Genomic DNA, 24,371 nt, shown 5'->3' with positions numbered 1-24,371 from the left:
TGGCCACTGTACATTTGTTTCTTTGTAAATGCAAAAAGGGCAATCAAATTAAATGTGCAAGTTGTAAAGTATTTGTGACTAAAGTTATATGAAGGAAATCCATATATTTAAGTATTTCTGAAAAGAGGTGGTGGTCAAGATGTCTCACTGCAAGCACAAGATGAACTATGACATCTTTTATTACCAGCAACGGGGAAAACTGTCTGCTGCAATCCGGTGTGGAACGGCAACACGGACAATATAGCTACAGTAAATCTTGTTGTACTAGTAAAACCAGCAGCTGATTTACTCCTTAATAAAACCCTTTCTTCTATACTGCACCTCTACAGAAGAAGGATTAAACTAATGGAAACGTCACATAAAAAAGGCTTCAACTCTGAAGTAACTTAATTCAAGATGGCTGAATGCCCGGTAGTATTACACCAGGTTTAAAAGAGCTCTAACAGTCGCCACTCTATCACAAGGCCAAATAGTGTTTCCATTATCACCAAAACAGTCGGGTGCCATCTATTGCCTCCGAGCGCTCCAGACTGAAACATCACCTGCAGTGTGTGAAAACAACTTCTTCACCCTTCAAGTAACCGTATGCATTTCCTCTTTGAAGATGGTTTTGGATCATAGCACACGCACTTCAGGTGAAGTGTACTGAAGCTTTCCTGAAACTAAAACGTGCCCATAATATTCACAGAATTCGTTATCTACTGTAGGCCAAGTGTCCTACCTTTAATATCCTGTATTCTCCACGGAGGAGATTAAGGAAGCTGATCAACCAGGGAGGCACAGCTCCGATCACAATAAACTGAAAGCTCATTAAATTGGTTTGTCATCACCACGAAAGCTCTGTGGGACTGTGCAGTAGTGTGAATTGCTACCATATACTCAGAACCTGTCAAGTGCCAACACACTATCAAGAACTGGGAGTGTAACACCACAATCTATCACACAGGTCGGATTTTCATTTATTTTAATCTGGGGCTCCCTTAAATGTTTCTCTTAAATCTGTACTCTTATTAATGCCGGAAAACACATTTTAAGTGCAGTCATTTTCTTTTAATGTGACTGTGCATTGCTAACACACTGCTACTTCCTTACAGTCTCTCTCTCTTTCTTGGCAATGAGTTATGAATTATATACAGTATGCTTCTTTTCAGTGCATTAGGTTAACTTTACCCTAGACTGAAGCAGTTATCTCTGCTAACTTACTCTCTACCATAACCCGACCTAAGCCCTCACCCCAACCGGTACCGAGGTTAACAACGTGGTTGTCCACCTGCCACTAATTAATTAAGTTACCATAGTTTTTACTTCACGGTGAATGAAGCTAACGGACACATTACACCAGTATTTGGCTGGTGCCAATTTTAAACCTCGACAAGGCCCCCGTCTCTCCTGATTTAACAGGACAATTTCCTTGTACATAGTAGAGTGATGAACCTGAAAGCGACGCGCCAACATCGTGTGGAAATCCTCCCAGAAGCACGAGATTATTTCTCATGGTTTTGTATCACAAACCGGTAACATGTTTTGTGGTGCATATACTTATGGCCGTATATTGTACCCGCAGTACCAACAGAGCTGTTTATGTGGACAGACTGGTTTGTCATCCTACAGGTAGCACACTTATCATTATGTGTGAGGCTACTGCAGGTGAAGACTTTGCTACACTATGAGGCTTCCCCGTGGGCATATTAGTCAATTATGTTAACACGCTCTGCTGTGCTGGGCTCCGGATTAGTTTTTAATTACATTTCAACAGTGCAGAGTGTCACCAGCCACAAGCCCTACACAGTATCGCCTGCAACAACCTTTTCCTCCGGGAGAAGAAGGTAGAGAGTCTGCGAGGAGCTGAATGTACGATTTGCACATAAATTAAACCTGTGGTAATTAAACAGCTGACGCAATACTGAGTCACCAGTATTCACTTCAGACTTCAAAAAAGATGTGCTTGATTTGCGCACAGTGGATTCTAGCAATACTCGGCCGTCTGCAGTGTTTGGTATATGTTACGAAATCGCATGTGTCAGATAAGCTGCCAAAACAAATCTAAAAAATGTCAAAATAGTGTAAATGTAAATTACGTCCACCTTTAGTATGAGCTGGTAGAGTAAATAAAATCCATTAAAAAAAAAAAATCTAAATAAACAGAATTACAGACTTGACATTTCACAAGTGTTGGTACTTTTTCCTACTTAATAGATTGAAGTGTGTTTTCTGCAGTCAGCACGTTGCTTCACTCAGTCACTCATCACTCATTGATTTATTCTCTTTGCAGTTTCATACCAGGGCATGATCTAGGTCAGCTAATAACAGTAGCGCACAGCAGAGCTTGAAATCCAGCACACGATCGCTCAAAGACACACGTCTGGAGTTCAAAGCACTCAGCAGTTCTGCAGTTTTCACAGTTGATTTGTGTTTTTAAATGGTATTAAACTCAGTTTTGCGGCTCCACAAACAGTGGAAAAGACAGGGATTCGGAGCTGTAATAACAGCAGAGCTCAGAGAACCAAATAAATGAAAATTTGATTCCAAAGATTTTCCGTCAGTGTGAGATAGAGGAATAGATGGAGCGCTCCCACGCTCCCGGTGTCTGAGGATATAAAATAATTGAGTGTAAGAAAGCAGAAAAGATCATCACTTAGCTAAAAGAAAACTCTATCATCACTTCCAGGCCTTTTGCCTGTGCACACGGTGTGGGTAAAAACTACAGCGGAGCCGTAGAGGCAGAATCCAGGTCCAGAGAGGAGCCAAAGCCATTTTAACCTTCCTTCACCTCCACATATTACGTGCCTGCATCTCTTATGAGACAGAGTCCATGAGAGGCAAAGCTGTGGGTGTCACAGTCTGAGCAGGAGTTCATTCCAGTATCTTGTGGTAGGGGAAGAGGGGCAGGCCTTCAATGAAAGCAGAGATGTCCATGATGGCTACAGCACCCGCCATCTTGGGTGAGGCAGGCAGGTAGGTGAGCTTGGACACCTCGCCGTAGGTAGAGCCACTTGAATCCTCCTCTTTGCACTCTTGTCCTTCTTGTTTCTGACCACCAGCGTCCTCGTCCTTCTCTTCAGCACCAAATCCCACCACCTTTAGGAGACAGGGATTCATTTAATGTGTCGCCGCACGCACGCAAAAGTGAAGGAAAAAGAAAAATAGCCTTCTGTCTCTCTACAAACAAAGGAATTGCTTACATGCATGCTGAGTTTGCGGCTGTTCTGTCCTTGATGTTGTTTATACCAGGAGACCAGCTCAGCTCTGGTCATCTGCTTCAGAGCCTCGATCTAAAAACACACAGAAGCACTGACGGTAAGAACACCAGGAGGACAGAATGACAAGTGCCCTTCATTGAAAGTTTAGCCTCTTTGTCTTCCGGTTGTGGTTTTATGGCTCATATAGGGGATGGTTCAGACAATCAACCGTCGTTATCCAACCAGTTTTCAGCAACAGCTCTCAGCAGAGAAGCTCAGAGGAAGCCACTGTGCAGCAGGAAATGGTGGACAAACACACTTTCTAGCTGGTGGAGAAAGTCAAGCGTCTTGCAGATAAAGAGACAGATTTATTCCCCTCAGGAGTTTGTGGAGAGCAAACCAAAGTTACAAAATAAAGTATATATTGGTCTTAAATGTATAAAGTGGGATGGCAAAGTTGTTTCCACCTCAATGTAAATGTGTCAGGTAGCTAATGAGATCATTCTCATATGTAGTCCCTGGGCAGGTTATTACAAATTAGAGGCCTAATATTATCAATACGATGCTTCAGCAAGCACTGCAGTATAACACAACACAGCACAATACAATACAATACAATACAATACAATACAAAAGAAGCAGATATGTAAATAATGAAGGTGTGTAACAGCAGTGCCAGGGATGAGGTAGTAAGATCACTCATGCTTGCAGCTTTGGTTTGCTTTGAGCCGTCTCTCTGGGTTTAAGTTTAAAGGTTAGGTAATTAGTGCTCTCTCTTAATTCAATAGGAACGCTGTTCCAGTAGCGAGTGGCTCAGACTGAGAAGACTTGTCTGTATTGTACAAAATAGTCTCTTCTAGTATTTACCTTCGTTGCCCTGCTGCTACTATCCTTCGGCATTATGAACATTGCATGCAAACCTTAATGATGAAGCAAGCATCTGCAAAATGTTTAAAACTATGAAAATCTAATAACTTGTACTTTTGTAATATATGGCCATCATAATGGCAATGATAGCTCTTGGCCTTTTGGTCATGTTCATGTTGTGTATGTGCTCTTCTGCAAGGCAAGGCAATTTTATTTACACCAGCGGAATTAATTGTGCTTTACAGGGAAATAAAAACACGGTAAAGGTGAAAGTTTTACAATTTAAAAAGTGCCAAAGTACAAGCAATTGAAACAAGAGATAAACACAATTTAAAGTAAACTAGTACAGTAAGGGAATGACTAAAGAGAAAATACATGGTCCTCAAGCGTAAAGAGGATGTCTGCATTCATTTGTCCATTTAGCTGATAGTGTGTGTGTGTCATTGTCCTCACCTCTCTGTTGAGCCTGTCAAACACAAACTGCTGTGTAACCACCTCGTCCCAGTTCCTGTCCACCTCCTCCCCGAGGTGTGTGTCCTCACACTCCTTCAGCTTCACTAAAGCAGTCACCTGTACAACACACACACACACACACACACACACACACACACACACACACACACACACACACACACACACACACACACACACACACACACACACACACACACACACACACACACACACACACACACACTTTTAATTATTCCAGAAGTCAACCGTGTGTAAAATCCAACAACAGATTGTAAAGCTGGGTCTTACATGGCGAGGAAATGTGTTATTAATCCACCAAAGTAACTTGAAACTTTTGACATTTCTAAAACATAATTAGCTGTAACCTATCTACGTTTGAAAGAAACTCACAAATGCACACACACAAACACACGCACACAGATACAGACCTGGGTAGTAAAGGCCTCCTCAGAAAGAGAATTGAGCGTCTCCCCAAACGACGCCAAAAACTCTTCAATCTTTAAATCCACCAGCTCGGTACTGTGAGAGAAAAGTTCATGAGAGAGATATATTATAGGCTACAGGGTGTATTTGACTTAGTCATTTATCAGCTCCACCCGCTTCTCTCTTTCCAGGGCCAGATAGAAAAATTGTATCTTGCATTTGAGTGAACAGTAAGATAAATTATGCCCTGGCTTTGGGAAAAGCAGTTAAGATAAACCGTGTCTTGCTTTGGGCGAATGAAAGGTTACGATTGTGTTGCAGACTCACTTGAACTTTGTGGCCTGTGTTTCCACCGTGACGGAGAAACCCAGAACGCCTGAGGTGTTTCTGCAGGTGGGGTAGACTTGGTACCTGCAGAGGGAGACGTGAAAACAGACAGCTCGGATGAGAGATGTTGAGAAGCAGATACCTAGACAAGACAATGCGTTACATTTGCCAAAAGTTAATGTCTGTGACTTTGTATAGAAATAACACTTTGGAAAGCAGGAAATTGGGATTTAAAAATGTAGTATCTAACAGAAGAGACAATTTGAACTGCGGATAAAAGTGAAAAGCGTTGTCCCAATGTATGTATGTATGGAGTCAAGTGGAGGCTTAAAAATAGCTTCAGTTTCTTCACAAGATCAGCACACATTTGCTCTTCTGCAAAGCTTAATGATAATAATACAAAAATAAAGAGAGGAATTAGGCAGACACAGAAAGTAAAATGTCTTCAATTTGCACATAACTCTTGTGGAAAAAATAGAGTTATTGTTGCTAAATTTTGTATTCTTGTCTTGAAAAAATATGAATAAAATGTATTAGTTATAAGCACAATGTGATTCACAAAAGATAATACACATAAAAAGATACTAAACATTTAAAACATGCTAAACAGGATATTTTCTTAAAGAGACAAATAAGCTAAATAAACAGTAAATAAATTGCATTTAATAATGTGGGTAACATTTAGTACAAGTTGAAAAGCAGATGAGTTTCAACTTCTCTCTTGAAAGTTAGAAAAGTTTAAAGGAAACACACTGATTCAGATTATATTTTCCCCAAATGTGGCACATTCCCTTTTAAAAAAGTAAACATTTTAATGAAAACATAACCACACTTACCCAAGAGTCTCTTTGGTCCGGAGGAAGTCAAAGCAGGGTTCCTCCATGTGCATCTGCAAGACAACAACAATTCAGTTTAGCATGGAGGAATGACTCAATGAATGAATTAATCAATGAATGCATTTAGAGAAATAAACGCACCACCAAAAGCTCCATCAGTGTGTGTTCCCTCAGGAGCTTTGGGCCAGACTAGATGAAAAGATAAAAGGTGCAGAAATAATAAATATCTATATTGGAATATGTTTAAGTCAGACTGTGAAGGACCTGATGCACTGCAGATGTGCTTGTACCTGGTAGTAAACAGTGACCTCAGAGTTGGCATCTCCCTTATTGAGTGATTTGACCTTACAGATGTGGTGCTTCAGAGGAAGCTCCACTACTCTGAACATCACCGGCACCTCTGCTGGCAGCTTGGAGAACTGCAACTTTCTGCCAGAGGGAAAATAAAGGAGGACAAAATGGGAGGAACGGAGGAGGAAGGAAAAGGGAAAGAGAGAACAAGAGAAGGTAAGGAGCAGAGGAAGGGAGAAAGGAGGCAGGAAGTTTGAAAAGAGGGAATAAAAGGAAAAAGTAAAGAAGGTGAAAGGGGAATCATGGCGTGAACAATTGAAGCGAATGCAAATTACTGTGTATGGCGGCAAACAAATCCATTTGATTGCATAGTATTGGTGTTCTCGTTATGGAATACATTCAGTGTAATAACTGACTTACTCTGTGACATACTGCAGGAACTGCTCTGACTCCTGTGGAGACAATACAATACAGGATCATGAACAGGTAACGATAAGAGTACGACATGAGAACAGTGTCAAGTTCGCTCACAATTAATTGACGCAAGCGCAGACACACAACATTAAGCGATTCATTAGCTCATCAGCTAATTGTATGGTTAATCAATCTACTTGTCTGTGTACTGCCTGTCATCCACTCACAGCGCCGCTGAAGTTGCCCTGCACCAGTCCCTCCGCGTACAGCTCGGCCCTCAATTGGCGGCTAAAGTCCATCAGCTCATCGCTGGTCAGACCGGCCATCAGAGCCTGATACTTCTCCACCATGGACCAGCGAGAGTGCTCCAAGATCAGCAAACGCACATCCCTGAGAGAGAGGAGGAGAGGAGAGGGAGGAGGGAGGGAGAGGGGAAAAGAGGACAACAAGAGCAGGAGTGGTTTTTTTCCACATTCAGGGTTGTCACACATTTCACCACTAGAAGGCATCACAGACTTGAAGATAAGACAGAAAGTAAGCTGGAAATGTCAAAAGACAGAAGGCAAACCACTCACTTGCCGAGTTTCTCAGGTTTAATGAGGATGTTGAAGTAGGTTTTCTTGAGCTGCTCTGCGAACATGCTGAAGACGCCAGGGGAGGCAGAGAAATCAGCCAGGTGGTCAATGATCAGGTGGAACAGCAGCTAAAGAGAGATATACAGTTGATTTGGCCATACAGGCAAGATGAATCACCATCATCACCATGCATCAAAACAATACAAACACAAGCGGACTGTTCGAAGAGGTTTCCAAATGAAGGAGCAAGAGCAGTTGTTTATAAATAATTTCTTAAAGGAATAGTTCGACATTTTGGGAAATACGCTTCATCACTTTCACTCCAAAAGTTAAAGCTGCAAAAGACAACCAACCACCCCCCCCCCCCCCATCCCCAGTGTTTCCAAGTGGTATTATTGTTGGCGCCGCTGTCGCAAAAACAACTGATCGCTTGCAGTCTCACTCAGAGCCTACTACGACTAGCAACAAATTCAGCAACTTATTCAGACCATCAGGGAAAAAGCTAGAATGATATTCAAACACACTTTATTGTAATTCATTCCCAATGCTGTAATGTAATCTTCTGCCAAAAGCACAGGGTCTCTCCTTTCCTCCTGTGCCGACCGCAGGCAGTCTCTCCCTTGCTGCAATTGACGCAACCACTAAGCTGAATGTAAATGATTGCACGATGACGTCGCCAATATGCAAATGAGCGCATGACTTCATCTGGCTGCTTTTAGCGACTTTTATAGCTAGTGCTAGCTACTTTCATTGGGAAACAGTTGGCAACACTGCACAGGATATACTGCATTTTGTCTTCCACAGCTTTGAGCCTAAATCAATCTTATTTACCAGAGATGGTACCTGTTGGCAGAAAGAATTGCACAGTGGAAGCGAGGCTTATAGAAAACAAATCTAAGCACCACTGGTGTCATTATTCTACAGCCATTTTACTGTGCAATCAACATTTACTTCATAGTAAATTAAAGCAAAGCCAGGCTAGCTGTTTCCCCCTTGTTTTCAGTCCAAATGCTAAGCTAAGCTAAGCCGTCTGCTGGCTCCAGCTACATATTTAACACACAGACAGGAGAGTGGTATCAATCTTCTCATCTAACTCAGTAAGAAAGCGAATAAGTGTATTTCCCAAAATGTGCAACTATCCCTTTAATGCTTTAACGATCACCATAAAGCCAATTATACGACCAACTATTTGGTGTCAGGGTGTGACAAATAGAGGGGGGAATAACCTCCACCCAAACGCCGATTATGATCTATAAAGCTTTAATTAATGATCGATTACCATTGACACAGATTTTATTTACCACTTATAGACAAAAGGTAAATCATGCTTTATTAGAAAGTGGTATAAAAAAGTTAGTAATCTAAAATAATGTTATATACATGTAGCCAAGCAATACACAGGAATTAAAGTCTATACTTTATGGGCTATGGCGCATATGACAAAATAATGATCAGTGTGTGGTGATGCATATAGATCGTATCTATAGCTGTTTGTGTGTGCGGGTTTTCCGGATTCATTCACTCACAGGCAGTTTGTGGTTAAATCCTTTAACCTTGATGACCAGGCCGTGCTCACCGGCCGTCAGTTTATACTCCAGCTGGGCCACTTCAGCCTCATAAGCCGGCTCGGCAAGGTTGTGGCCGAGGATGTTGACCAGCAGGTCAAACAAGACCACACTGGAGCGGGAATGAGGACGGAGGTAAGGGTGGAGAGGGAGAGAAATGATGGGGAGGAGGTTAAGGAATAAAGTGAAATATAGCAAGGAAATGAGGTGAGAAGGGTGAGATGCGGGGGGGGGGGGGATGAGAAGGAATAGAGGAAGGGAAGAAAGGAGAAGGCATCCAGACAGTGAGCAAGGTAATTGAATAAATGAAAAGTAGGGAAGGACAGAGGGTTAGAAGGAAGTAAAAAGGAGGATTGAAGTCATGAAAGGAAAAAGGGGATGTCATTGTAGTAGCAGAAAGAGAGAGAAAACAAACAATGGCATTAAAAAAATAAAAAAGATGTTAATTAGCGTTACAGCTAAAAAACAAACACTGTATTCACAAGGGCATGTTTGAGCCTGAACTTACTTCATAGCAGATTGCTGGATTACAGGAGAGATTAAGTGGAATCTGATGTAGGCTGCAGCAGGAAAAAGGACAAGCGAGTGTCAACACCTCTCAAATGCCATCAAAAGTCTTTGTGGAAACAGCTTGCATGCTAATTGACGCTCACAGTACAGGCGTCCACGCGTCCACACACACACACACACACACACACTCCCACATATTTCACCTTTAGGGATTTTGAATTTGTTGTCCTTCTTATACCACAGGCATCCCCTGTCGCTGTCGGCTATCTGGACAGGAACCTCAGTGTCTGGGCAGTCAGACGGCTTCAGGGAGAAGTCAGTGGCTGAAGAAATGCACATAAACAATGAAAAATCACAATTCCTGCTTGGTGCAATCTCATAAATAATGTGTGACTTTCAACAATTCAATATGTCCAGTTTGGGATACACATGCAGCGGGTTGTCAAGACTGTAAAAGATGTCGCCCCACCCACCCACCCTAATAAATGATTCAATAAGCCTTGGGCATATAAGGGGAGCTGCATCATTTCTTCACATTTGATCAGTTATGGCAATGTGGCGCTTTACCAGCAGAATGTATAAACGGAGCACAATGCCAAAAGGTATCAGACCAGAGGTGCCTTGTTTGGCTTTAAATCTTCAGCCTTAAAATGCACAGCGTCTCTCCACTGCTGGACTTAAATTAAAAGGAAGACCAGCGAGTTCACAGTGACAGAATACACTGACCAAAATGCTCTGTTCCTCCCAGTCTGGTCAATATATCTGATTACTGCATTTGTTGGATGGATGAATGGGGAGCCAAAGTACACAGTGCAGGAACAAGTCTTGTTCATGATCATCTTGTTGGACACTTCTAAGATACATGCGGCAATTTTGGGCCACAACAATCTACTTTTTTGGCCCGTAGTGCACAAAGTTTACTAGCTCACAGATGAACTTGTTTTCAGCCGGAAAGGTGAGGTCACTGTTGAGCTCCAGGTTTCCTGTCCACTGCTCCATCCACTCCTGCTGGATGTCTGCATGAAGAGAGAACATCTATTAGCACATAAGAAACATTTGGACTTAAGATTAATGTTTGGAAATGAGCGACCTAAAGATTTAATGCCAGAAAGAAATGAAATATTGGTTTCCGTGCATTGAAAACACTATTGTTCGCCATCTAAAAGACAGAGATAAATGCTGGCATTTCTGCTGCTGGCTAGCTGCATTATATCATCCTGAATATCACCCCACAAGGGGAAAAAGACAATGTATTCACTGAATGACTACATTGTGGGGAGCGCACGCACACACACACGCACAGAAACGCACCCTCGACACTGTATTGTGTGCCAAACCACTTCTCCCTGAGGGGACACTGGCCCTCATGTTCTGGTGACAACAGCATCAGGTTGGCTTTCTCAGGGGTGAGGAGGGACAAAGCTCCACTGATCACCTACACACACACACACACACACGCACACACACAAACAAACAAACAGTCAATTCTTCAGCAAAGAAATTTGTTCTAAATTACTTGTTTATGTGAAAACAATTTTGGCTGTCAATCACAGTAAGAGGCAGCAAAACTGAACGGAAGTTGTTGTCATCACAGAGAAATATGCAAAGCCACAATTAGACTGTCACGTTTGATGCAAAATAATATCCACCAATCAAAGACAGAACCAACAACTCGAGAAAATATATTTCTGGCACATAATGGTCTTTTCTATACAAGCATTAACATATCAGACGGAGTAAAATGTCTATATTTTTCCACTTTCCAGTGACCCTTTTCATTAACATCTGTATCTAAAAAAGGAAATATAGGATTTTAGAATAAAATCCTGAACTGGTTCACTCCCCGAACTACTGAACTACTTACTTCTGGGTCGAACTCAAACATCAACTGATCTCCTGTCAGTAAGTCTTCTTTAGGGAACAGCTGCATGTTCTCACAAATGTCCTCGACGTATTCTATAGGGTCAATCTGACAAAGAGGAAACCATTGTCACTAATAAAATCACAATATTAAATTAAATTGTCCATAAATCTTCAAATACAGCAGCACATGAATATTTGGATTCTTACTTGCTCCTGATAGTAAAACTCGTTCGCTTCAATCTTCTGAATCTCATCATATACTCTGAACGCATGAACAAAAAGATTGAATTATTATCTTTATGCATCCCAGACAGAACCTCACAACATCTCATTAAAACAACAAAAAGAATAAAAGGTATACATTTATAATGAGCGGTATAATGCGGTAATAACTACCTCCTAGACCACAATGTACCAAAAAAACAGAACATAGAAGTTCTACAAGGGCAGTTTGTTCTGTTATTTTGTGAGTGTGTGTGTGTGTGTGTGTGTGTGTGTGTGTGTGTGTGTGTGTGTGTGTGTGTGTGTGTGTGTGTGTGTGTGTGTGTGTGTGTGTGTGTGTGTGTGTGTGTGTGTGTGTGCCTTTTCTGTGGTCCGAGTGTCTGCAGCATCTTCAGGTACTGGAACACCAGGTGAGTCACCTGTGAAAGACAACAGAGTCACATAAATAAGATGTCATAACTTAAAAGTCCTTCTGCTTTAATGAACGATTGCCACGATCATTTTGTCAGTAAAATTATTGTAATTACCTCTTTTTCTCCAAAAATGATGTAGGTCAAGTGAAAATTACAGTTAACTTTCATAAAGCACAGAAATAACACTGATGCAAGGCAATCTTGTTGAATAGTGATTTGATTACAGTCATTAGAACAAACTAGGACAATCATTTGAATACTAAATGCTGAATAGAAAGTAATGTAATTCGCTCCCTTTCAGAGACTCAAACATGTAAATCAAAATGTCCCCTCCGCCTTTGTGAATAAAGAGTAATAATCATTATCTGTGAACAACAGTCTATAATCTTTGTTAGAGGAGAAAAAGGAAGACAAGTATGTCGTAACGGTTGCTATGGATGCAAGTCACAGAGTATAGACAGCTGTAATCGTAAAGACATGCGAGTGGCGTCAATGGGCCTCATTCACAAATCGTCCTTAAAAACCCACCGATGCGGTTTTCAAAGAGATTCTGATCTTCACCAATAATTCCTCTTGTGAGATTTGTTCTTAGGTAAGAACAGAATATACGCACTCACACTCAAGAGCACACTTAAGCACACTGTAGTGCCGACATGTTGCAGCAATAATGTGAGCAAATTAACTCAAAGTAATGTGTTATTGCGTTTTTCTTTCATTCTACTGTTGTAGAATATTATAGGACCTAAATTATATATTTGTCATTTATAAAACACATTTTAATAGTTATTTTCATTTTTAAAAAGCATTATGGTCTTTTAAAATAAATAAATGCTACAAATCAATTTACATCAACTATCGGGAAACTATTTTAGAGACGGCGCCATCTTTTACTTCATCAGCCCTCCTTCACTTTACTGGAGTAATAGCATCCCATGTCTTTCTATGGTTTTATTTTATATCCACTACCGACGCTACAAAATAGGACATCTTATTTGGTGTTCATTTGCTCCAGAAGTACCTTCAGTATTATTCAAGCTTTTTTTTTTTTTTTTTTTTATATTTGGAGTCGGGTGCTCTTGTTTGGGCATTCTTGACTTAATTCTCTCAGTTTTTCTTTTTTGACTTCTGTGTGTGCACACGGCCCTGCAGTCTCTTTATTGAGCGTTTACCTGCTAATTAGGATCAACTGGCACACGGTTTGAATTTGGTTTGACATTATAAGAAGAACACAGGTTAAACATTTCTGCACTTTAAGAACACCTCATGAATTTTATTTTGACATAAAAAAAAAAGAAGCAAATTTAAGAAAAAAAAACATTTGAAGATATTGTTTCATGAGGCCGACATTCTCATCAAACAGCATCCTCAAGGCTGTTGCAGCATTTATCAATGCAAGTTTGTTGACTGAATCGTTTTTTTTTCCATTAATCATTAGAAAAAGTCTCCTGTTGAACGATTGCCAACTGCCTCCCTGTTTAAGACACACATTGCCATGGAAACAGACAGATTGCTCCCTTGAAGTCACCTGTTGTATTCATGAAAAACAAGACAGGCCAGCTGGGTCCATGCAGGGTACGACAACTTACACGGAATGATTCTCTATGATCTGACAACAAATGATTCGGATGATACACTGTGAACTGGAGATAAATGCGTAAACCGCCGCTCGATTCTTTTTTGCCCGACTTCCTCATCTCAGGCCAGAGCGGCAGCGTGTTTCCATGAATCCAGAGGACGGACGAATAATAAAGAGAAGAAGAGTCAAAAAGAGATTTTCATTTACCTCGTAGAAGTTTTGGAAACCTTCATCGGTGAGGGTGATGGAGATGGAGAAGATGGAGTAGGTGGTGTTCTGGTCAAAGCCAGTTTCACTGTTGCCTCCGAACAAAGCCAAAGCCCAGCACCTAAACACAACAACTCATTAACACCGATTATGAAAACAGGACAGCCGGTGAAGATTCTTTCTACTGCCATGAACTGGAAAGAGAATGCACATTGTGTTGAAGTGTGAGCAGCGCAGGAAGTAGAACATATGTCATTTCATGCTTCTTGATTGCAGACAATTTAACAAACACTGTTGTGGTCCCTTTGAGGCAGTCAGCACCACTTCACAAATCCCAGATTGAAGAAATGACACGCTATATCATTCCGTTAAGCAATGGCCCGGCCTTACAGGCAGCCTTTCATTCATTTAAAAAAAAGGAGCAACAACTTGCAGAGCTGGGTATTTCGTCACATCATGTCTGCTTTTATCTGCATGAAGACATGTTCTCATGGTATGATGATGCACTTTAACAGCAACGGTTGTTTGTGAAGAGTCTGCACTGCATTACCAGACAAGAAGAAATGATGCAGACTGTGATGTTTCGCACCAAGAGAGTTTTATCTCTGAACGTTTTCACACTGCACTGACATGAACTGAAACCAGCGGTATAGAGATTTATTCGGTTGCATAATAAATGCACCAAAGCCCGCAAACTAAACTTTAATGCATCTGATCAGTAGTGTTCCACACAGTTTGTGTGATGGACACACATATAGAAAGACCATTCCCTAATTTCACTGCAGGGGCACAACAGAGGCCCAATTTCAAACAAGCCTCTCGGCCCTCGATGTTGTGATTGTCTGAACTCAATAAAAACAACCACTCCACCGCCTCAGCAGTTTGGTTCGACTGGGAATTCAAACCGAGTACACTCAAATTTCACTGTCATTTATCAACAATTGAAAAAAAGCACACACACAGTAAATAGAAATATTCTATCAAACGCTCCAAGTGGTGCTGATGTTAAAGGGACTATTAGATGGGCTCTCGGTATTGTGGGACTACAGAGGGTTTGTCGCATCACTTTGCTACTTAGCAACAAGAGGCTGAAACACTCGTGTACAGCCACGTCCATGATGGGATGAGAATGTATGAATCACATTGTCAAGTGGGCTGGCAAAGTGTATAGTTTGAAGATTGGGCGCGAACACTCGGGTCGCACTCAGAGCTGGAAAAAGCTCATGTATACCAAGCAAATTGAAGACCTTTTAATTGGATTTTTGGAGTGCCCTTCAATCAGAAAAACAAATAGACAGAGGCAATAACACTCACTTCTTCCTGAGCACTGAGAGGATGCTTCCTGTGCCTTCATGGCCAATCAGCCAAGAGATGTAGTGAAGAGGCTTCACTCTGAGAAGAGGCGGGAAGAACATGAAAAGGAGAAACAAAAAAAACATTGATGCAATCCCTCTAAAATCAGGGCAAACATTGTATCTTTTGGCTGGTCTGAGGCCCTTTATATGAAGATGCACCACTCTGGAGAAAGAAGACAGCGACGTGAAAAAAAAACAACACTTTTGATGCAATTTAGTCTAAGTCAGAGGAAGGCATGGTCTGCTGTGGGTTGTGTAGTTCTGGATCTATGTGCCCTGTACCGTACATATTGTATATCCACTGTACGTGGCTCACCTGTAGTATTTCTCCTGAGGGGGGAGGGCCCAAGTGATATTCAAAGCATGAACTTTCCTCACAGGGACGACTGCAAACACACAGACAGACAGTTAGAGCAACACCACGATAGAAAGACAACAACGGCTGCTGCTTACTTCTACTGGTTTGTTTTTTGGCCTGTGATCCGTTAAAACAAGTCGCTACGAGACCCTGCAACATCCAATTTGCATTTGTTCACACATTGTAAGCAGTTCAACCTTTTTTTTTATTCCATTTTAGATTGCTCTATTCAAAAGCTAAAATTGTTAAGTAATGTAAAGAAATAAGCGGAATTGCAGAAACATTTTCTTTCCTGCATCACTATCCCTTAAACCATCTCCTGACCCCCTCAAGAGACATTCAGAGGTTGGGAACTACTGCAGTCTACACCAGATGTGTTCAGTAATTAGAGATGTGCCGTGGGATTGATCCGTACCTCTGTAGAGCTGGTTAAAGGCTGGCGTGTCAAAAGGATCCAGCATATCAGAGAAATTTGGCTCGGACAGACCACTGTGGACACAAACACAGAATCATGGGAAACCAGAGATAAGAAGATAACCATCAAAACAACAAAGCCACTATGTCATTAAACCTGCTTTAAACCCACTATAATGCTTTGTTTGTAATATTTTTGAAGAAAACAGCTGTTTTAGAATAATTACACCCACTATTTATAATGAGAGATAATTGAATAAGTTTAAAGATAACCGTTTCCAATTAGCACGTACAATTTCACAGAAATAGCATCTGCCAAACTCCAAATTGTTAACTTTTCATATGTTTTCAGAGTGATAATAATACATTTAATTGATCTAAAAAGGAGTTAAGGCTGTACAATACTTCGCAAACAAATGGATGAGAGAAATTCGTCAACACATAGAGGAGCATGTAATCCCTTAACTGAAATGAAAGCATTGATATGCATGTCGATTCTCCAAAAGAAACCTGCCGCAGGGACTCATAAAGCAAATAGAAGTGGAGTTCTGTCAGAAAACACTAATCCAGTTTGACTTTAGGGAAAAAAATTATCTCTTTCAGGAGTTGGGGGGGGAGCGGGGGGGGGATAGACGACGAGGTGAAGCGAGGTAAAAAATAGAGCCGAGAGCGAGACAGAGGAAGGCTTGACATTTACATTTGAGCAAAGTCTCAAAGGATTTTCAGGCTCAATCTATATCGCGCCGGCACCTCATCACTGTGACTGAGAGAGCCTCTTCTCCAATACTCACTTGTTCGGCACCTTGCTGAAGATCTCTCTCACCCACTTCTCCAGAGTGTCCAGCGTCTCTAAAAGGACAGGCCGAGTGAAGAAGGATAAATTAAGAGTTCGAGTGCGTCTCAATATTTCTGGCTGAAATCTCATAATTCTGGGTTTGGGAGTCTTCAGTGAAATGCAGTTTGTTTGTTCTAAAGCAAACAGTGTCGACTACATTTAGCCCATACATGCCCAATCCGTCAACGGTTTTGTTTTAAACCGTTTCATTATTATAGATTAATAGTATAATTGAGGTCAACAAATAGATGAAAAGTCACCACTTTCTGTGTTTTTAAACCAAATGATACTTGATGATATATACCTGATTTATTGTTATAAAGAAGTAAAATATCATCTTTACAATAAAGAAAACCTAACTTATTGAGTAGTAATAGGAGGTTCCAGTCCTTTTTTATTATTTGGATTCTATTCATGGTCAGCATTGTGCCCGCAATAACCATTCAATGAAATTACATTACATTCTGTAATACAATCTATTTATATTCTGTAGTTCTATACGGTTGTTTCATTGTAACTGGCCCTCTTTCCTGTGTGGGATTCAAATTACACACACAAGGGATTCATAAAAAAGGAAAGGCATGCATGTATTTTTCATTATTATAAAAGCCTCCCTGTTTACTGAGCGCTCTCCCACAGGATATCGATACTGACAGTATCACTAGTATAAATAAAAAGTTGGGCTCTGTCTCATGTAAGACACTCCTCTTTCTGCAGGCAATCTGTGCTCGAGGAAAAACACTCCCGCCCCGCGCGCAGCATGAGATCAGATTGTGATCGAAGGCTCACAGCATGATGGAAAAAGGCCAATTATTGACTTTATTCTTTAATAAAACAATGCAACACAGTGAGTCCTTTCAGCCAAGTTTGTTTAGCTGTGCTGTAAATGGATACAGAAGCTGCTCTTCTTCAGCATTTCTGACACGGAAGCTGCGCGAGGAGGAGAGTTCGTCTGCCTACAGAAATACATACTCGTGACATTTACATGGAACAACCTGGACCAAAAATCTTAGAAATAACAACTTAAAGCTGCTTTAAAAACAATTTCTAATGATCGCAACTTTACTGTTTTGGTTCACTCTCATTGTTGTTTCCAGCTGTGGCCGTTTCAGAGAAAAAGCTCTCACAAACCCACCGTGCACGACCTGCCCTGCACCGACCGGCAGAAAGACAAAGTCAGTGACCAGCTGATGAATATAGTGGAGCATTCAGCAGCTAAACAGCCTGACATGTTCCGCAGGAGTTGGTGGAGACCAACATTGAGTTAGACACAGAAGTACATTCGTTATGGTGGACACAAACAATACACCACATGAATGTTGTTCCACATCCACTGGATGTCTAAAAAAAAAGTTATTTTCCAACAACTTCACCATATTAACTTTAAAAGGCGGTAATATGTTTATAATCAATATACAACATTGATTAAAAGTCACATTTCCTTTCAAATTGAGATGATGATTGAAGTTAAATCTCAGTTTTCATATGTCCTTAGTATACTATGTATAATCTTTGTCTTTCCAATGGATCCAGAAACCATCATGACACCGTCGCATCACATCGCAGTAGGTGATTTTCGAGGTGCTTTAAATAGCACTAGAGGTTTCAACAGGAATTCAGAAGGCAAATAATTCAGCTGTTTCTCAGCACAAATGTCAACACTAGTCATTATTTTACCTTCATGCAGTAGTTAATTAGTTGGCTGATATTTTCTGTGAAACCCTGACAACACTTGTTATATATTCTGTGTCTGACTGAAATTATTTCAATTTGAGTTGATTCAGGAATGATTAACCACAGTCGGCTGAACATGGATGAATCCTTATTAGAGCTGAGACTAATTATGTTTTAATTGTCCATTAATCTACAGATTGCTTTTTCAATTCATTAATCTGTTGTATGAAATGATTGAAAACAATTCAATTTATGTCAATCTATTAATAAGGTTGGTTCTTTATGTATAATAAATGGAGTACATTTTCCTGACCTTTCGACTGCACAGCCAGAGTCATGTAGTGGGCAGAGTAATGTTTCTTCCAGAAGGCACGCAGTCGCTTATAGACATTGATCTTCTTCTTCTTTGGCTCGTGCTTGAGCGTCTGCGCATTGCCTGGTGTTGTCACAAGTAAGCAATCAATTCAGCAGAACTAAAACACTGTAAAAAGGAACAGTTAACAAATGGAGGGATATCAGCAAGAAAGGAAACTTGGCGTCTGTCTCAGCACTACTGTTTGTTATTGCCGAACATACCCCAAGGAGGCCCTGTGTGTATTATGTGTCCCAGCGGTTGTGTTTACCAACTCACCCCAGCAGAACTTGCCCATGGGGTGTCCAGGTTTGGCCAAACTGCCGAACAGCATCTCCTTCCTGTGGGAGTCCGACGGCTTAGCCAGCTGGTACTCTGATGGACAGAAGGAGAGGCAGAAAAACAAATACCTTGATGCAACGGAGAAAAACATTAATCAATGGTGCGCAAAAGAGCTGTGTGTGGAGAACTCGGCAATGCTGCTGATGAAAAGTTTAACTCCGAGCACAACAGCTGAACTTTAACTTCTCAGCGCAGAGGAATGACGCACGGAGTCACCCGGACTCACCGCTGTCAACGGCCTCCACCTCCCGATCAATGGCGTCACGGATCATCAGGGGGCAGATGAAGAACTGAGCCCACCTGAGAGGTGAGGGGACAAAGAGGCTATAATCAGGGACCATATACCAGTCAGAGAGAAAGGACACAGGTCAAACAGACACAATCAGATGGAAACTGATACAGACAACAGCAGGATGGAAGGCAGCTGATTGAGCCTCAACTCTTTGCCCGAGGCTGTTAGTTTACATCAGAAGCCCATGTTACATTATATCCTATGACTGATCAGATTGTGAGACATCTTTTTAGTGATACTTTATGTTGCTGGGTATTGGCAAAAATTCTTCCGCCATACATGGGGTCTCGAACTTTGGCACAGCAAAATCACAGCTATCAAGTGGGAGCACTATGGTGGTTGACAGGTGTCAAAATAAAGCACGCAATTATGTGGGATTTAAAGAAAAAAAAACAACCTTTGCAAGAAAACTTAGGAAGGATGTTAAACAGAAACGTATTAGTGAATTTGGTGAATTTACGAAAAGCTGGTGCATCTCCATCCTGACCTGGTCTGTTGATAACCAACAGAGTAAAAGCTAAAAGTAGGAAAGCATGTTTTATCTGTATGTATAAGTATACCAGGAAGAGTCCCACAGTTTCCAAAGAGACGTCATCTTCTACTTGGTTTGGTTTTAAAATGTCTTAAAGTGTTTTTTGGAGTTTTCTTCCTCTTTTTCTTATTCCTGTGTTTATCTGAAAATGATCAGATGGTTCTCAAGAAGTCCACTTCTTAAGAGTGACTGCTCCGCAAACAACAAAAACCCCTCAGATCCTCCCTCACCTGTCAAGAGCCTCTTTGAAGCTTTTCCTCTGGATGTCAAACTGGAAGATGGTCCTCTCGCAGTCGGTGGAGGCGTTGTCGCTCCCACCGTGCTTCTTGAGGAAAGCATCAAAGCCATTTTCTGAGGGGTACTTCTCACTGCCCATGAACACCACTGGGACACAACGGAAAAAAACAGTAGGGGGAGGGGGGGGGGGGGGTGAGAAGAGTTGTAAATCAAAAGAGAAAAGGAATTTAAAGGAAAAATCCACCACAGCTTGGTGATGTGCTTTGCATTTGTGTTTTTCTCTTATTTATGTGGGAAGCTGGCCAAACAGACATGGCGTTATATTTCCCGCTGAGCCACATTTGATAGCGTTTTTAACATTTTGCGAGTGTTTTGATGACAGTCTGAAAGAATAGATAAACAATTATTTTCAAACAGATCACTTACATCGTTAGAAGACACAGATTTAACAATTTCGCCACCGACAGTAGCATCAGAAGCCTGGAATACAATTCCAAAAAAAAAATACGTGGCATTTCAAGAAAAGAGAGCGACGTAACGCTTATAAACTTAAGTTCCAAACCATTCTTTGTTGTTTGGTGGAGGGTATTCTGGGAAATGTCAGTGAATATTAACTGAAGTACAAGTAGACAAAACAGGTTAAGGAAAAGAGGGTACACTGAATAATTTAAAATAACAAAACAACTCCTGGAATGCATTAAATATGGCTGCTCTTCCTGAGGTTTCTCTTTTTTTTTCCCACATTAAAGTTGCAAGATCTAAGATTGGGAGCGTTTCGATTGCTTCTCAACATGTCGACGTTGACGGTCGAGAAAGGCTTTATCAGCTGTAACCGCAGTATGGGCTTACCAGTGGGGCACGATCACAGGCACGATCACAGGCACGAACATGCACTAACAGCACGCGCAGCAGGCCGTCAACAAAGCAAGGAGAAGCTCAACACACACGGAGGGAGAGCGACTTTCCTCTCTGCTCAGGTAGACATCACTCCACTATATAACTTTACATAGCAAACACTTGTTTGCTGCTATATTAATGTTTAGAATGTCAAATACAGCTCCTTTAAAGTAGAGCTTCGTTCTGGTCAAAGAGTCCAAGTATGTAAGAGTATCGTATGTCGAACAGCCTACATAAATAAAACTCACTTGATATAGGCGATAGACAGCGATGTAAGAGTACTGAATTCGAGGGCAAATTGACCCTTGACCAAGCAAAGTTGAGTATTTAAATGTTCTAAATAAATGATTTGACCCTCTCTGGTTGAATACTCACTGTGCTCCAGAAAGTGAGCGAGGCCGGGGAGGTCACTTGGGTCGCTGAAGCTCCCCACTCCAACACACAGCGCTGCTGCAGACTGATATACACACACACACACACACACACAAAATATAATTATAGTAATACTACTGCCTGTTATAGATTACTCCTCTGTGCCATTGGCCTTTGTTGTTGATTAAATATTATTAAAACCGCATGGATGAGCAAAACCATTGCACTGTCCATGAACAGGGGAACTGTAGTTTATTTTCAGACATTCCCAAATAAACTGTCCTGCTACTGTGAATACTTGCACCAAGTAAACTAACCAATAGATCAATGGTTTTGTTCTTTCCATTGTATTTGTTGATAATGACAAAAATATATACTTTAAGTAGCTCGAGCTCTGTCTGGGTGGAAGTTTAAGGTAGCACTGTGGTTAAAAAAAGTTTGTGTATTTAACAATACTATAAATAATTTACTGTTTGTGTTGACAACTCTCTTGCATACATCTGCGTATCTTATTTGAACGCATATTTCTTTGGTTTCAAAATGACTCACGTTTGTTGTCTAGTCTGCAAATAATTGAATGGTGCTCTATATTAAACACTTCCCGGCAGTACCTGTTTCTCTGCATTCTTTTTCTTTTTCCCCTCGTCATCATCTTCATCATCACTGCCCATCCCGTCGTCAAAATCGTCACCCTCGTCCTCAGACTCATCCTCGGTTTCCTCTCCAGATTCGTCGCCCTCCTCTTCCTCCGAGTCCTCGTCGTCAGACGCAGCTGGACCTCTGTAATCCGAGATGAGCAGAGCTCGCAGGCCGTTGTCCAGCACGATGTGTCTGGAGGGATAAAAGTCGAAAAGGTGAAAGAGCTCTCTGTGCTCTTTACAGTATTCATTGTTCGATTTCTTTTTTTTGTATTCCTGAACAGGCGGTTAAATCAGATGTCTCTTTACAGACTGCATCTCATACCCTGTGAGACTGCTTTTTTTCTATGCTTTTTCCACAGCAAATGTATCTGTGTTTGCCCCAAAGAGGCCTGAGGCACTGATGTGTGCTCATAGCATGAAATTGTCCCATCTAACTACAATGAAACTGTACTGATCCAGCTGGAAGAGAGGCCCTATATCATTTTGGGATCTGGGTTAGTGGATCTGGGTCATTTTTCACGTTCATGAATATGTGAAAATAGTATCCTTGCATGTGTATCATTGCATGAACAATCATATAAATAATAGTGACTGAAAATAAAGTACGAAATAGAGAAGATAAATCATGTGACAGGGCTACAATGCAATGCATAATATTAATACTCAGGAGAATGAATTTACCTGTACTGTTTGGGGTCACTGGGGGACTTGATGATCTCGCTGTCTCCAATATTATCTTCTCCTCCTCCTTCCCCTGATGCCTGGCACTCCTCCCGGGACACCGGGTCTGCATCTTCTGCTGAGGCTCCACCTTGGACCGAGCCCGAGGACTCAGACGCTGGGGCGTTTCTGGATTTGTTTGTCTGCGGCATCCTCGGCACAGATGATGAGGCTTTGGCACTGCGGGCTGACAGCAAGGCGCGACCGTAAACAACAGGACAGGTCGCTGTCACCGCTAATTTACCGGTCAGCACGGCAACACACCGCGTCAGCCTGAAGAGAGCTATGATGAACGTATACCCTCCCTGACAGGCGAGTATCGCAAAACGAAAGCTCAGAAATCAATGGGACAGAGACAACGCAGATTAACCGAGCCCCCCCTCTGTGGAAGAGGCCTACAGGTCTGAACCCGAACTATCACAAACACACACACACACCGCCAGCGCCCACAATAAAGCTATTCACACAGGCTGTCTGGTGGTTTCGCCCTATTCAACTAGGTGTCAGCTAAAATACGGCTCAGCCAGGCCACCCTAACCTAAACCCTGAACCTCTCATATGAATTGCAGGACTCAAACAGCAACAGGCAACCAAGAACCACAATAAAAACTGCCAAGAAGAGTAATTTACATACATAGAAAGATAAACATAAGTGCGCTACGGGGCTAAAAGAAGTACTTCATGTCAGCATATTACGAATATTCTTTAATATAAGCTTCAACAGGTTCGGTTAAAAGTCTGTTTCAAAGGCAAAGCCGAAAGGAAACTTCAACAAGAACTTCGTGAAGCCGGTGCGACAACAATGTATCCATACCTTCCTCCCTGTTGACAGCAGAAGGGCCTCAGCATGTGTGAATGCAAGCGTCTCCCCAACAAGGAGCGCTCTGATTCGCTGAAAAGATTCAGTGCTTCTACATGCCGCCCTCTGATTGGTTCTAAGCGAAGAGAGAGGCGTGGTTTGAGTGCCAACACGTGCGCACTGTGCAAGTCAGGAGTGGTGATAGCTGCAGGAAGAGGGACAGCGGCATGTTGCCACCTGGATGTAATCAGCAGCTGCTAGCCATCTGTTTATGATTATGACTGCTAGATTGAGGATGTTCAACCGACCACTTGTCATCGCCAGTAAATGTCATTTTTTTGTACCTCCTTAGCCAATACAGCCGGTCTGAAGTGAATTGGATGTGAATTGCCTTGTCAGCCACAGTACCCTATGTAAATCGTACCACCCACATCTCCTAATGCACCTGTACGAGGCTGCAAACAGGGATGATTGGTTTAGGCCCCGCTAGGTGGCAGGCATAGGCCACGAGGGATGTAGGGCAAATTTAACACCTGATTTTTGATAATGGTCTGAGATTTAGATGCTTCCCAGCCATGCTCCTCTTAAAGGCGTCCAATTACCAGTCTGTATTTTCTCACAGAATTTTTAAGGGCTGTCAAGAATTTGTAATTTTAATGGTTCTCCTGATATATTCATTGTATACTGGATGAAGCTCAGATCAGTGAGCATAAAGATACATTTAAAGTAAGGGTTTGGTAAATTAGATCGATTGATGATCAACTCATAATTAAAGTAATATACTCGACATCAAATCCCAGTCAAACGGT

The 24,371-nt window shown here is 41.6% G+C and overlaps 1 protein-coding gene across 1 annotated transcript; it reads right to left on the bottom strand.

The window, feature by feature from the left end:
* Positions 1 to 1,850: 1,850 nt before the first annotated feature.
* Positions 1,851 to 23,621, bottom strand: LOC306707585 (nardilysin-like). The gene is made up of 32 exons (XM_079175097.1): positions 23,578 to 23,621; positions 22,725 to 22,950; positions 22,014 to 22,233; positions 21,406 to 21,487; positions 20,127 to 20,280; positions 19,299 to 19,372; positions 19,010 to 19,105; positions 18,692 to 18,814; positions 16,661 to 16,718; positions 15,871 to 15,944; positions 15,414 to 15,483; positions 15,057 to 15,134; positions 13,743 to 13,863; positions 11,907 to 11,965; positions 11,532 to 11,586; positions 11,326 to 11,430; positions 10,773 to 10,896; positions 10,391 to 10,477; positions 9,665 to 9,784; positions 9,460 to 9,511; positions 8,913 to 9,063; positions 7,387 to 7,514; positions 7,039 to 7,201; positions 6,818 to 6,849; positions 6,397 to 6,535; positions 6,248 to 6,295; positions 6,107 to 6,159; positions 5,271 to 5,354; positions 4,949 to 5,039; positions 4,500 to 4,616; positions 3,183 to 3,272; positions 1,851 to 3,078 (listed from the first exon to the last, which is right to left on the bottom strand). Exons 2-32 carry the CDS (start codon positions 22,913 to 22,915, stop codon positions 2,854 to 2,856), a joined length of 3,264 nt encoding a protein of 1,087 aa, XP_079031223.1. The 5' UTR covers positions 22,916 to 22,950; positions 23,578 to 23,621; the 3' UTR covers positions 1,851 to 2,853.
* Positions 23,622 to 24,371: the final 750 nt, after the last annotated feature.

This window comes from Pholis gunnellus (assembly GCF_910591455.1).
Source record: "Pholis gunnellus genome assembly, chromosome: 15".
Classification (NCBI taxonomy): domain Eukaryota; kingdom Metazoa; phylum Chordata; class Actinopteri; order Perciformes; family Pholidae; genus Pholis; species Pholis gunnellus.
The sequence above is the reverse complement of the archived record's forward strand: the minus strand, read 5'-3'. Positions and strand labels throughout refer to the sequence as shown.